Source organism: Pantherophis guttatus, chromosome 6, assembly GCF_059756535.1.
Source record: "Pantherophis guttatus breed Tessera chromosome 6, ASM5975653v1, whole genome shotgun sequence".
In the NCBI taxonomy this organism is placed as follows: Eukaryota; Metazoa; Chordata; class Lepidosauria; order Squamata; family Colubridae; genus Pantherophis; species Pantherophis guttatus.
Genome location: NC_142068.1, coordinates 42,563,610 through 42,578,828, shown reverse-complemented (window position 1 = coordinate 42,578,828; position 15,219 = coordinate 42,563,610). Strand labels below are relative to the sequence as shown.

Genomic DNA, 15,219 nt, shown 5'->3' with positions numbered 1-15,219 from the left:
ATACATACAAGAAACATTTGTGAAAATGTTAGAAATACATTGTTTGAGAATGTGAAGATATGTGTGATGGCATGGCTCTGTGATTAGTATTTTTCTTTCCTCTATATTGCAGGAGATAAAAATATTGCAATGAAGGAATAGATGGATAAATACTTCCTGCCTTGGTAGAATTTGCTAAAGATGGGGAAAAGGCTGGAGAAATTTTGATATGTACAAATGCTAACAGAATAGATTGTTGCAAGAAATTAATATAAAAATAAAAATTATTGTGTAAAAGAACTGAAAACCGCTCAGAAGAGATAAAAAAAATGAAAACAGGGTACTTGGGAACTATGAGTGATAAAATAAAAGGAAACAGGATTAACAAGTGCTGAATGAATGTGTAGTGAATAAAAATGAATATCTAATATTCATTTAGATTGTTTATCTAATAAACAATACATCAAGGTGGGTTGATACAGAGAGAAATGAATAAAAGCAGCTGCAAAACAAATATACAAAGGAAGAATGATTAGATTGAATAGATAATGAAATGAAGCTGTATTGGTTGGATGGAGCCAATGACATCTTTTAAAAAAACAAACCAGTGATGACTTTGAAGAACAAAAGCAATAAATGAAGCAATTTTGGGGTATGTGGGAAACAAGGCTAGTTTTCAAAAACAGAAAGGTACAGAAGGATAAAATAAATGGTGTTTATATTAACTACTTTCAGTTATTTATATATTTCTTTTACTTATTTCAAGGCTTTAATTTCTGAGTTTTCTTTCTATACTTTGCATAATATTGCTTATCCTATAAAAATATGGATATTTGTGCTCATTTGTATAAATTCTGTTATTTTACTTCTGTCCAAATTCAGCAGATTATAATGCTGTTTTAGGGAAAGCTTCAGTGCCATCTTATTCAGTTAATCACATTTCATTAAAATTAAAAAGAAATTTGGGGTGGGTTTAGCATACCTATATTTATAACTAAAGCACTAAACAGTAAGTCACATTAAATTTACATTAATTTTCTTCTGAATAAAAATGGATATGGCTGGAATATATGACTCTTAATTGTATAGCAATACAAATTTGTCCATCAACAAATTGGTATGGATGACATAATTTTTCAAAATCTAGTAAGATTCAGATGTATTATGCTGTGAAGTTTTTAAAAAGTAGGAGGCCAACAATATCTCAGTCACTAGTTAACTTTAAATATATGTACTTAAATTTCTGTAAACATCCATGAATTTTATATTGCTAGTATGTTCATTTTATTGGGCTTAGATTCCTTGGCACGTGGTTGGTGTTTCGCCATGATTTCCCAGGATGAAAAGAAAAGAGAAAAAGATCTGTGACTTTGCCTCAAACTAATTGACTAGACTTCCTGAGGAGAAGGAGCAGTTAAAGGGCACCTGCATTCCATGTCTGACCCAAAGCCTGTGATGGTGTTTATGGAAAAGTTCAGATACAACAAAGACATCCAGCCAACAAAGTCTACAGCTATGTAATTTGAAGTTTTAAAAGGACCAACTTCAAAGTGTTGTATTTTGGAATACAAACCTTTGAGAACTTGTTTATTGAAGGTTAAAAAAAAACTAGGATAGCAAATAACAGTGTCAACAATCTTTCTATAAGATATATAAACACCCATACTGTTTTCCACTATAGTAATGAGGAGGATGGGTTTCCTGAGAATTTTCTTAATTTAAGATAATAAATAGCATTAATCCAAGGAAATATACAAATAACAAAAAGCTGTAAAGCTGTAGGTTTTTTTAATGGGAAAATTATACTGTGTATCTATGAATCCATGCATACAACTATGATTACTGTAACTATAATTTCTGAAGTGCATTCAACCACATTTTAACATATATAGCATGAATGTTCATTTCTGTTCCTGAAAAGATAATCACAACTTTTGAACTATATATGCCTTTCCATAGAATTATGGAGAGTGGGGGGTTTTCCGTAGTATAATCTAATTCTACACAACTTTCATACCTTGCACAGTAGCCAAGCCCTACCACATATACAGATTTCACGGTATCTCTCAAACTGGATTAAAAATATAACTGTATGAAATTAATTGTTAAGGACATATGTAAGGAAAAAACATATTATATTGAAAAGTTAGGGAAGTAAATCTGTTGTAGTTCCATATGCTTAAATGAAAACTATCTCCTGGTCCTTGTAGATACAAAAGTTATTGTGCCTGCCTCAGTTTTATAATGCTATGCCTCAACATGTATTAACACATTTTCTATTAATGAAATAAAGAATTAATGATTTATATTTTGTGGATTTTTAAAGGAAATACATGAGAGAGATTTTCGGTTTCTAAGTAGCATTATATTGGTCTACATTAATAATTTTCACAGCGGGTCTTCCGTAGTTTTACTGAAAACAATCACAGTCTTTGTTTCTCAGATCCTCTTAGGTCTGACGTCCGATCAAAGTCCCTACATCAGCAACTAACTAAAGAAAAATGTGAAATGCATTATAAAACTACTGACAGATCATACAAGTAGTTCTAGATTGATAGGAACCTCATTGTAGCTATTTCTTTACTAGTCACTAATTAATTAGACTTAACTAATTCCAGATATCACAAATTTTAAATACTACATAAAAATATCTCAACAAATCTTGTAAATGTTTCTAGAAAGTGGCCATTGTGGGCCTCATCTGAGCTATTTTTTTTACTAATCAGATTACTCCACACTAATTCCACAGTATAAAGTCTGAATGCCATAGATTTATTCACTGTAAAATTGTGCTTCATTTTGATTATAGCAATTATGTTCCATCATAATATTTTTCTATTATATCCAGTAAAGACAATCTTATGAGCAAAGTTGACTTAAGGAGCAAAATATAGAATAATAAGATACTAAATCTTGAATCTTTGGTTACAAACTATTTAAAAGTAATAAATCTGTATCAATCTACAAATGATATTATTTTCCATGTCTAAGATAAAGGACATTTCCAGCTCTAAGATTAAAAAAAAATTAAAAGGAAGAAAGTGAAACGGAAAGTACATCTTCACCTGCCTGCCTTTGTTTGGAAGAAAATATTTTTAGTAGCGTGAACTTTATGAACAGCACCTCAAGAAAATGAATGGAAAACAATTCTGAGGAATGTCATTCCTTTGAACCAGCAAGTAAAGCTTTAAGTAAGATTATGCAAACCTAAAAGCCCCATCCTGATTAAGAGAAAAAAATGCACCCCTTTCTCCAAGTAAGGTCTTGTGCATTTCTCCATAGCAGCTAGGCTATTGTTGAGTAAAGAAAGTTCTAACAAATCAGCATTCTTTTTCACATGACCACAGCTAACTGGCACCCCTGCAGATGAAATGACCAATCAAATCAGCTTCATATGAAAACCAACCCCCCACATTATATACTGTGGAATGAGATCTGTAAACCCATTCTGAACAAATATCTTTCCAAACTAGAAAAACTGGTTTTTTTTTTCTTCCTTCCTTTTGGACCACTGTATACAGACAGATACAAGATCTTGGTGCATATTCCATATTCAAGATACCCACCTTTCTCCCTTTCCCTGCCACACAGATAAAAGCTACAAAGACACGGGTAAGTACAGAATGCTAACACAGCATATTAAGTTTTCCAGTTCTGTGTTTTAATTTGCTAAAGGAAAACTTACAGTATTTAATAATTTCCTGAATCAAACCTATAAAGAATTTTTTCCTGCAAGTCATGACTATTGATAGAAATATTAGGATAAAATATAGCTTTCTAGTTCTACCAAAGTATAAAGCTGGGCAGTTACCAAAATTGATTGCCTGAATTAAATTGACATTATGATGATAAAATTGCCAGTGAAATCTGTAGCCATGTGAGCATTCTTTTATGGTAAGATGTAAAGTGTATAGTTCTTAAATAAGAAATATAAACACATATAAACACATTTAACAATTATGTGACTGAATATTGGAAATGTGATTATTTTCAGAAAAGCTAGAATTTTATATAATATAATAGTACTTAATAATTAAATTTCAAGCTTTACCCAGTGAACTTTATCTCCAAAGGATTGGGAATCTTTACATTTTTATTTGAATTTCAACATGTCTTAAAGAAATTAACTTAGCACAAGAATTTTTCCCTAAATCTTTGCTATTTCTTTTATTTTCAATGGTCAATAATAATTTAAGTGACTTTGGAAGGTGTTTTTTTTTTAATCACATTGTTCTTTACTCCACTGAATGCAGAAAGATGGAAGATGTGATGCAGATTTAAATTCATTTTTCTTTGGCTATTCGAATGACTTCATATTATTGACTTGAAATATCTCATGCCAATCTGCTGATAGAAAACTTTAAAAATAAATCTTCAGAATTTTATCATTCAGTTCACAGATCATCTATATAGATCATCTGTACATTTTAAACCATACTGATGTTTAAGGAACACTGAATATATATTAAACTTCCTTGCTCACACAAAACAATCAGTTTCTAGAAGATACATAGTCAAAACAAGAAAAATTAACATTGCACAAATTTTAATTCTGCATAGCAACATTTTCTGGGGGGAAATTACAGCCTTTGGAGTAAACAAAGTTTAAAAATTGGATGAAGTTGTATGTAGTTGTTTTAAATCTGATGGTAAAAGATTGATATAATACTGGTTATACTATTGAATTTGTAAATTTGCTTACCTTTTTATATAAAAAGGATTAATCTAGAATTTTAGATTTGTGTTTATTACATTTTCTAGGCTATTTAGAAGCTATTTATTTTCTAAATATATGCAAGGGTCTTATTTTCTGCTTTACTATTCTCAAGAGTTTATTCAACACAACAAATAATTAAAAATATAAAGTTAATGAGAAATATACCATGTAAGACTAATGACATCTGAATGTATCTTGTTTACCTTTTAAATCTATACACTAATAGATTCGCTTGGTGTTGATTTGCACCAAATTAGATTAATTCCATCTCAGTAGGAGAAGGATCTAGCTGAACATGTCTGTGCTCTGAAGCTTAGTGACATTGGTCCTAGTTATTATTTGGTTAGGAAACCACAATGAATTGAAATATTGAAAAAACTTTTGAGGAATAAAGCACAGGCCAATACCATTGGTAAAAAACAACAGCAGCATAGATTTGAAGATTCAACTTCAAGACGAACTTATGCCTACATCTACTTTACCTGCCATGGCTCGTGTACTTTATAAATTACCACCCCACATATATATAGAATATATATAGAATATTAGATAGATATAGATAGATATAGATATTATAGAAAATAATTCAAAATGCAATATGTAATTCTATGAAGTTCTCTAAGAATTTGTGCATACATGCTAATTTCTGGTTTTATTAAGCAAGATTATTTAACACATGCAATATTTATTAACGGCTGAGCAACATCAGGAATGGTAAAGGGGGTGACAATGGGTGGGGACAGAACCCTTGCTTATTCCCTTGTGAGCCATGTATAATATCAGTAAGTTTTATTATGGAATGGGTAATGGAGGGTGGGGGAAATAACAGTGTCATATATCACTGAGCAAATTTGATTTTAAGTGAAAATGTACAGTATTATGTATTATGTACAATTTACATAATAGTAATGCAACTTATATTCAGAATAAGATGACAGGCCATTAATAAATAGTATTTCTATAATACTATGTCCTTAGAACTTTGTAGTAAAACTCCAATCCAAAGCTATAATTTTAACTACTTTCCTTAAATATATTTTTTCAAACCATTTTTATTAAGAATTATACATGTAACAAACAAAAGTCAATACGAAGTACAAAAATTACAAACAAACAAAAAATACAAAAATGGAAGTGGGGATTAAAAAAGGGGAAAAAAGGAAAAAAAGAAAAAAATTACTCTTCTTTGCCCATAGTTCATATCTTAAGTAAGGAAAACAAAATCAAAATGCTACATAAATCAAATTTTATCAGCAAAAGTCCAATAAGGGCCACCAGATATAACCTTTTTCTTCTTTTAACCCTGGTCAAACAAACCCAAAGCCCACCTTATAAATCTTCCTATTTTTAAAGGTTTTTAAATTTAAATTTTTAAAAAATTCTTTGACCTCTTCAAATAATGGGCATTTTTGAAAATAGTTTGTTGCTTATTTGTATTTCAAGGCTTTAAAACTTTAACAGATTTCTCCTGATCCATAAGTAGAATTTATCCTTTTGTGATTTCTAAAAAAAGTCCTTCCCAGTCTTAGCAGAATCTTAGCCAGAGGAGAAAAAAAATATCCAAATCAATTTTCTGATGTAGTATATTTTCATCTCCTTTAGGGAATAAGTCATCCATCAGAACCAGTTATATCTCTTTAAATTAGTTTCATAAACATCCGTTGCAGCTTGTTCTTGTTTTATAACTTCATAAGGACATGTTCTGTCAATTTCATCAAGTACCTGATCCAGGCTGCCCAAAAACTTGGTTAAAAGATATTCAAAGTTTGCACTAAGGATTTCTCATTATTCTTTGTTAAAAATGATGAATTAAGAATACAGTGTAATATTCTTCCAGTAACAGATCAAAATATCACTTTCTTCAGATCAGCCAACAGTATTTTTGATAAATAATAAATTCATTACTTAAGGTACGATATAATATTTTGGCAAGCACCTGAATATGACAGTTAAGATGGAACTACTATAAATACTGAAAATATCATTATTAAAGCAACTAACATTTTGAGGGATAAAATGGACTGTTACATGCTAAGGAAAATGTAATTTCACATGCTATGAAAAATATTTGCTTCACAAAACAGTGTAGCATCTAAATAATTTTCTTTTCATAGTGACAGTTTAAATGTATTTTTAAAATCACATTTTGTTAATAATTAAATGATGCAAACACTTTGAATACAAAATGCTTCAAACCATTACAAATAGCTGTATTATTTCTCTTAAAATACTGTGCTCTGATTCTGAATTATCTAAGCTTATTTAGCTGCATCAGTAAAATATGATCCATTATTTTTGCTTCAGTTTTCTGGACTCCATTTTAACTACTATATATTATATAATTTGTTGACATATCCAGTTTTTGTGTATTTATGCAAAATTCAAAATTGCTTTTTCCCAATTAAAGTAGAAGACAGAGAATAGAAAACAGTTAATGACAAGAGATGGCATTCAATTATTCTTTTTTGAAATTCTTTTTTGTTCTATTTATAGAACCATAAATGTTTAGCATTTGGTTATATGTGAAAATGTTCTGAATGTTGAGCTTTTAACTCAAAAAAAGACAGAAGTGTAACATTTGCTTGCAGCAGATCATAGCTTGAATTCAGATAACTATGCATAATGGGACTACTGGAAACTGCCTTCTTTGCTTAGAACTCTACCTACAGCCTCCTTACCTATGGAAAACCTAGTTTTCTAGTTTTGGATGATCCTGCTGAATGGCACTTATTGTACAGGATACAATGGGAGACGATTACTCAATATCAAAAAATAAAGGATGAATGTGTAGTTTAAACACATTAAACAGTGAAGGAAATACTCAGGTGGTTCCTAAGAATCTGTATTGGGAATAATTAATTTAAAGAGGCAATTTGGAACCAGTACACAATAAATGCTCAATGTCTTTAGGATTAGGGTCCTAGGTTTTTTCCTTGAAAACATTAAATTCAAAACTGGTAGACTGCAAAACAAAAACAACCTCCACTATTATAATACATGAATTGAATGGCTACCATGTCAGCCATTTTGTAAAAGGAAAATATAGCCATTTGTACAAGTGTTTATGGTCAATTCTCAAAATTCCAAATGTGTCAAAAAGGTAGTGTGTGTGGACACTGCTCAATTATACATAATGATATAAAAATTGTGAATAATATTGTGAGGAATGTCCAAACTGAATACAAAATTTAAAAACTGGCAGTGTCATTTAAAGTCAATATGTATATAACAAAACAAAGACAAAAAAACCCAGTTACATATCTACTCCACAACTAAGAATGTAAGATTATGGATATTTCAAAGAAAGTATCAACTGTCTGGCAAGTGAAAATGATGAAAAAAAATTGTTAAGGATTTTTAGGACAGGGATAAAAATAGCAGTTTTGTAAATCTGTATAACAGATGAAAGTGAAAGATTATATAGAATTTTGAGAACTTCTCAAATCAAAAGTGTAAAAATGCAGTTAAAATTATCCCCTTAAATTAAACTACTGAAATGATTGAAAGCTTTGAGTAAAATCCAGTAGTGAAAGAGAAAATGCTCATTTATTCAGATGCTCTTGTTTCTCTTGTACTATTTAAAGTAATCTTCAGCTATTTATTTGTTTCTGACTCGTATTGGTGAATATCAGAATTCTACTAAAATTTTGGATAAATTCTGCATGTCTGAAGTTGCTTAAAAGGGTGGACATTTTGTGGAAGGTATTACTCATTTATCTTGCCAATGCTGGCAAAGTTGTAGCAACAGTATGTTTATATGCACACACTCTTACCTCCCAAAGAAAATTCCTAGCGCTTATCTCTGTCCAGCCCCTCTCCTTTATCCAGTTCATATCAATACAAACCGATAGCTAGCTAGCTAGAACATATCAAAAATAAAGAGACACAAGTGAATGTTAGAACTCCTTGTTCACTTCTGAGCACATGACCACTAAAATATCACAATTCACTTAACTGTTCCTAGGAGTTAATGAAAAAATGTTATTATACTAACATTTATTTTAGTAGGGACCCTGTTGTGAACTTCCAGATCCTACAAAATGACTTGTATAGAAGCTGTTTACTGGTGTGCTGGAAATACACAGTGTGCGAATCTGCCTTATCCATGTTTGGCCTACCACGTCTGCTAGATAAAGAAACCAAAATCTTGAAAATTTCATTATGTCATATATTAATTTATCTACATTTATGATAGCTAGACTGAACTCAATATGAATTTAGTAACAAAACTGCACATTTTAATAATTTAATGTCTTGCCTTAGTTTCAAAATGGGTTTTTACTAGTTTCCTTTTCTCTCCATCTTTAGCTACTAAAAAAAGCAGAACATGCATTTACTAAGGAAGGATCCAAATTTTAATAAAGTGATATTCAGAGGTGTAATTTAAAATATAATTGATGAATTTCAGATATAAAATTACAAACACTTGTCACAAAGTAGCAGTTCCAAAAACTCTTTTATCGAGTGTCCTAGCTAGCTATAACACATGAAAAATAACAAAAAGCACAAGAGGCCTAGTGGCCTTAGCTAAATCCATCTATTGTAACACAATACACTTTCTGTAGAGATCGTTCTTTATTTCTGATAAGAACTTAATGGAGGTGGCTTATTTAGTTTACTGAAGTTTTCCATATTCCATATTACAATTTTAAAACTATATAAACTCATATTTCATATAATTAAGCTATTTGTTTGTTTATATTTCATATTTCTAAACCAACCTCTCTCACAGAAGGGCTCTGCACAGTGTACAATATAACTGATAATTAAAGCAACATATAAAAATTAACATTAAAGTTAAATTAGGATTAACATTTTAAAATTTTAAAACATTTTGAAATTCATACCATTTCTGAATAGAAAAAGACTTTTTAAATCAAGGGACATATCCTCAGATAAAATTGAGGCACAATTCTAAAGTCAGTTTTTCTGCACTGCTACTATAGCATAATATATAAAGGTACTATGCTGTGAATTGTATAAATTGTTAATCTTGCTTTTGTTACAAACACAGAGCCCTTATCTGTAATATAGCAGTAATAATACTGACTTATTTTATATAGTTGTTGCAAAGAAAAAGTCTCTGAAGTACTGTATTAATATGCAAACAAGTAAATATTGCTGCTATTATTTTCATTGTCCCATCAGATTATCAGTAAACCATGGTTTTGCCTTCAATATTCCCAGCTACAAACCATTGACTTTTATGGATACATATTCCAGTTTTTTTTAATACATATTCCAGAATTTTTAATCTTCTTTGCCACTCATGTAAGACAAACTTTTTTTGTGATTTTAGCAGATCAGACTTCAAAAGCACTGTATGACAATATGAGGCATTAATGGCATCTAAGCAACTGCTTATATTTTGCATAGTTACTGGACTTTATTCCCTATTTTAAAGAATGTGTTTGTATATAGTGGAATTAGTTTTCATAGATTTCCTCATAAGATTGATATGTTTAAATCTATTAGTGATCACATTATGCCTCTATATAAAATTAAAATATAATTTAGATCTACTGAACATAAAATATTTCGTGTTTAAAGCAGTTTTAAAATATGAACATGTTAGATGAACTATGTTCATCTTATGTTAATAACAAGCTATTTCGTCCTTTAAATTAAAAAATAAAAGGAAAGGACAACTGATGGGTGCTTCTAGATTAGAGGGAAATAAAGAACAAAATATTAAACATAATTATATTTCAAAAGAAGTAATCATGTGAAGCAAAACAATGTGATTTACAGGGTACTAAGTATTTCTAAAAATATTTAGTTTAGCCTCACCAAAACCTCTATTTTTGAGTTAAGACACCTGGAGCACAAGCACACTGTGTCTAACTACCACACACTATTTATTTACATGGCCTTCTCATGCTTATGTGTCATTCATGTAAAAAACAACTGATGACAACATGGAAGCAATGTTTATTCCAAGTCTCTAACAACAAGAAACCATGACCAGATATTTCTTATATTTCTGAAATTATATGAGCTCCTTTTAAAAATATGAATGAGCTTATGCCATAGAAAATTACCTTTAACATCTATAGGTCCCATATGAATGAATTTGCTTTGAAAACCAGACTAAACATTAAATACATATATATAAAATATAAGAGAAGCCTCATTTCTGTTTCTCTTTGACAAATTTGGAATTTAGCATTGGCATTTTTTTCCTCAGGACTTCTTAATAGTTTATATAATTGCATAATATTTTCCGTATTATTCTCTGTCCCCTTTTTAATACAGCTTTACATCAGCAGTGGCCTGAGTATGTTCAGCAGAAGAGGCTACATCCCAGGTACCACAATTCTAGACAATAAGAATTACCATGGTTGGAAGCAGTGAAAATGTAGATAGAAACTCACAGAGCTTTGTGAGGGAAATTTTATGCAACAGGTGTGATATGACAGCCTTAAGATTGCCACCAAAAGAACGGAATTTATAATATTACAAATAGCTATTATAGAATACTTTGTTTCATAAACACATTATTTAATTCAGATGATGAACACTTGCAATACTCCTTTTCTACTTTAGAACTAAACTTTTAGACACACAAGTAAATCTAAATTGGCTAACATTTCTAAATTGAAGTCTGAAAAAGCCATCTGACATTTAGGGTTTTGTTTTGTTTTTTTAAGGTAACAATTATTCCATCGTGACTAACCTGGCTCTCCAAAATTAATTTTCTCTGAAGTGCATGTTTTAAAACTTCCTTGGCTAGCTGCATGTGGCATCTAGTCCACTGCCAATATGTCAGAATCTCTGATCGTCATGCGAATAGATAAACAAGTGTCCCATAGTTTTTTACTTTTCATTTTCAGAAGATGAGGACAGAAGCGATAGAAGGCAACAACACCAAACCTAGTGCTCCTCTGCTGACTCAACGGTACCCAAGGATGGTCACTAAAGATGGGCATAGCACACTCCAGATGGATGGTGCCCAAGGAAAAGGAATTGCATACTTAAAAGACGCTTGGGGAATATTAATGGATATGCGCTGGAGATGGATGATGTTGGTATTTTCGGCTTCTTTTGTCCTTCATTGGCTTGTTTTTGCAATTCTCTGGTACTTCTTAGCTGAAATGAATGGGGATCTGGATATTGATCATGATGCCCCACCTGAAAACCATACTATTTGTGTAAAGTACATCACTAGCTTTACAGCTGCTTTTTCCTTTTCACTGGAGACACAGCTCACAATCGGTTATGGCACAATGTTCCCAAGTGGAGACTGTCCAAGTGCAATTGCTCTACTTGCTATACAAATGTTACTGGGTCTAATGCTGGAAGCTTTTATCACAGGTAAATAGATGTTACTTCATAACTAAGTGTTTCAACGGTGTGGTTCATATGAAAATTCTGTTGTGAAATTAGTAAAGAGGAAGAAGGAAAAGGCTGTGCTGCTGACTATTAAAAAATTATTTTCAGAACAGCTTGACAAGTTATATTTCCATTTTATGTTAGTAAAATAATAGTACAAAGGATTTTAAATTAGCAGTGTTATCTATTGTACAGATGGGGTCCGCCCCCACAGAATTAAATGGTTTTAAACTAACAAGATGCAAAGCAGCTGTACAAACAAAGTAAATCCTACTTAGTTCAATAAGACATTTATCTGTAAATATGCTTAGTACATCTTTTTTTAAAATCTAAAAAGATGGTTATTTGAGGGGTTTGAACCCACTATGCATTACAATATAGGTAAGCATCCTTCTATAAATTCTATTGCATAGCTATATATATTTTGGTCAGTATCTATAATTTTCTATTATACATATATTCATTGTAAATACACAAATGTATTTATACTAATGTAAAATGAAACAATAGAAAAATAAAATTTTCATATTACCAATAACTAAAAAATGGTTTACCATAATAAAATTTATTGCAACACAAATCTATTGAGAGATGATACAAACATTAGCTTGAAATATTACATCATAGGAAATAATAGCTCTTGTCCTAAAAATAAATATTAACTTATATTTTAATCAATGTTTAAAATTGACATTCATTTATATTATTCTGCTTCAAATAATGTGATATACTTATTTGTGCTTCATTTCTATCAACTGGCACAAAAAAATTACATCTACATGCATGATCTATATTTAAATTCTCTTTTTATCTAGGTGCATTTGTAGCAAAAATTGCCCGACCAAAGAACCGAGCTCTATCCATCCGGTTCACTTATCTTGCAGTGGTGACACACAAAGAAGGAAAGCCATACTTAATGTTCCAAGTGGCTAATACTCGCCCAAGTCCACTCACCAGTGTTCGGATCTCTGCAGTTCTTTATGAAGAACGTGAAACTGGTCAACTGCATCAAACTACTGTGGATTTTCATTTGGATAGCATAACTTCTGAAGAGTGCCCATTTTTTATTTTTCCCTTGACATATTACCATTCTATAACACCATCAAGTCCTCTAGCCATTCTTCTACAAAGGGAGGCTCACCATCACTTTGAGCTAGTAGTCTTCCTTTCAGCCACCCAAGAGGGCACAGGGGAAACATGTCAAAGGAGGACATCCTATCTCCCATCAGAGATTGTATTACATCACCACTTTGCCTCCATGCTCGCTCGTGGTGCCAAAGGGGAGTATCAAATCAAAATGGAAAATTTTGATAAAACAATCCCAGAACTTCCAGCAACAGACACTAAAAGTTCAAAAAGGACTGAAATGGAGATTCGCATCAATGGACAGCACATTGACAGTTTCCAAATCTGTGAGACACAGATGACAGAATGAACTCTGAATGTGTGCCACTTTTTAAACACAACGAAATGCCACTATCACATCAATGCTGTCTTTATCCTCTCTAGTTTCTCATGTTTGTTTTATTCTAGGAGTACCTTCGACTTCAGAACAATGTGCAGAACAAAGAGCATATTATCCATTGTACTGGATGAGCCACTAAGAACTGCACAAAAAAGTCAGGGACAAGAACCATTGCACAAATCCTTAGAAAACAACAACAACAAAAACAAAAACACTTCCTGCCAAATTCAATGGACTATGATTAAAACTGCACTGACCTAAAATAGAAGACTGTTAAATTCAGAGAGTTGTTCAAGGAATTTAATTAAATGACATGAGGGTAAATACTATGGAAAAATGGATACAACTTTATTAAAGATATCTCCTCTAAAAAGAATGGTCACCTGAAATTCTCAAGGTCCCATTGGACCTCAAATTAACCTTTCCTTGCTATACAGTTACAACAGAATATGCTGATGCCTAAACATGCTATGAAGAATGTTGCTAGTATTTTCTGTGGCACTGAAATTGCAATCCTGCTGTGCTTGTTTATTAAGGAAAATCGCAAGCATTTGCCAAATCTCTTTGTTCCAGCAGCTAAGAACAAGTTCAACATCCCGAGGCAGTTTTGTGATGAAAATGAACGATAAGAATTTTAAGACACATTGGACTCTAATACTCTGCATTGGGACATTAGCAGACATCAGGAAACATCAATCTATATTCATAATTCTTCTGTCAAGAATAATTCTTCTTTTTCTGTCTTGCAAGATAATTCTATCATCAGAAAGGTTCGCTATTTCCCACAATTATTTATCTTTTCATACTATGTTCATTAAGTGCAGATAAACATTAGACCTGACAAAATAATTGTGCAAACATGAAATCTAATTACCAGACTTTGAGCATTAGACTTTGTGCCAACTGATTCATGATTATTACCAGAACAGTTTATCAAAAATAATACTGTTGCTGTTTCTAAGTTTAAAAGAACCATTTTGTGAATTTTCAACCTTTTTTCAGCTGGAGAAGTCAATAACTCCTATGTATACATGCATAAGAAAGACTACAAAGCATCATCAGAACTTCCAAGTGCTTTTATGTAAAGGATGATTAAAAGATTCTTCTCAGAAGAACATGGTATAGGTTTTAATAGTTTTACTTTCAAATGGCTTCATTTCTAATTTACGGTTATGAAGAATTTAGCTTTTTTGTTCTTGAACTTGGATAAATGTATTTATATGTATATACTGGTGTTGCTGTTGAGATTTGTTTTACTGTTGAGATTTGTTACCAATTATAAAGTACTTTTTATGAAGCTTATTCTTATTCCCCCAAATCTAAGGAATGGGTTATACCTGACAATTATGGAAGCTATGATCAACTGGGAACATGGTAGGGCTCTGGACAATTAATTACCGGTAATTTCACAATGATGTTAGCTGCCAATTCAAAGCTGCTAAGTTTTTAAAGAATATGAGATCCAATATTTTATTAAGGTTATTAATGATATTCATGTATGTAATCTTAAGCGTCATCATACCATATTCTCAGGATGGAAAAAAAGTGTTTTACAATTGAAGAAAAGAGATGTGAGAGTCATGACAAATTATGCTTTAGAAAAAAAATAATCTGGAATATCATCACAATATACCACTAAACTCATGTTCTCTTACAATGTTTTAAAAGTAATTTTGCCTTTATCTGTGCTGAGATTTTAATCTTTTCATTTACTGAGTACTGTGAT

At 31.3% G+C, this 15,219-nt stretch overlaps 2 protein-coding genes across 6 annotated transcripts in view; one reads left to right on the top strand and one right to left on the bottom strand.

The window, feature by feature from the left end:
• Window positions 1-15,219, bottom strand: part of GIGYF2 (GRB10 interacting GYF protein 2) — a 97,236-nt gene that overhangs the window by 34,794 nt on the left and 47,223 nt on the right. The gene's annotated exons all lie outside the window — the stretch shown is intronic.
• On the top strand, window positions 3,275-14,718 carry KCNJ13 (potassium inwardly rectifying channel subfamily J member 13). 3 transcript variants are annotated; one of them, XM_034439732.2, is made up of 4 exons: window positions 3,275-3,591; window positions 10,952-11,003; window positions 11,530-12,010; window positions 12,844-14,718. In XM_034439732.2, exons 3-4 carry the CDS (start codon window positions 11,533-11,535, stop codon window positions 13,461-13,463), a joined length of 1,098 nt encoding a protein of 365 aa, XP_034295623.1. In that variant the 5' UTR covers window positions 3,275-3,591; window positions 10,952-11,003; window positions 11,530-11,532; the 3' UTR covers window positions 13,464-14,718. The 3 variants fall into 3 exon arrangements, with proteins under 3 accessions (XP_034295623.1, XP_087728858.1, XP_034295624.1); XM_087872732.1 differs by having other exon boundaries at window positions 3,297-3,591; window positions 11,533-12,010; XM_034439733.2 differs by lacking the exon at window positions 10,952-11,003 and having other exon boundaries at window positions 3,297-3,591.

Coding starts and splice junctions, on each gene's coding strand:
- KCNJ13 (XM_034439732.2), top strand. CDS start 11,533: ATGAGGACAGAAGCGATAGAAGGCAACAACACCAAACCTAGTGCTCCT. Junction 12,011..12,843: donor GCTGGAAGCTTTTATCACAG/GTAAATAGATGT, acceptor CTTTTTATCTAG/GTGCATTTGTAGCAAAAATT.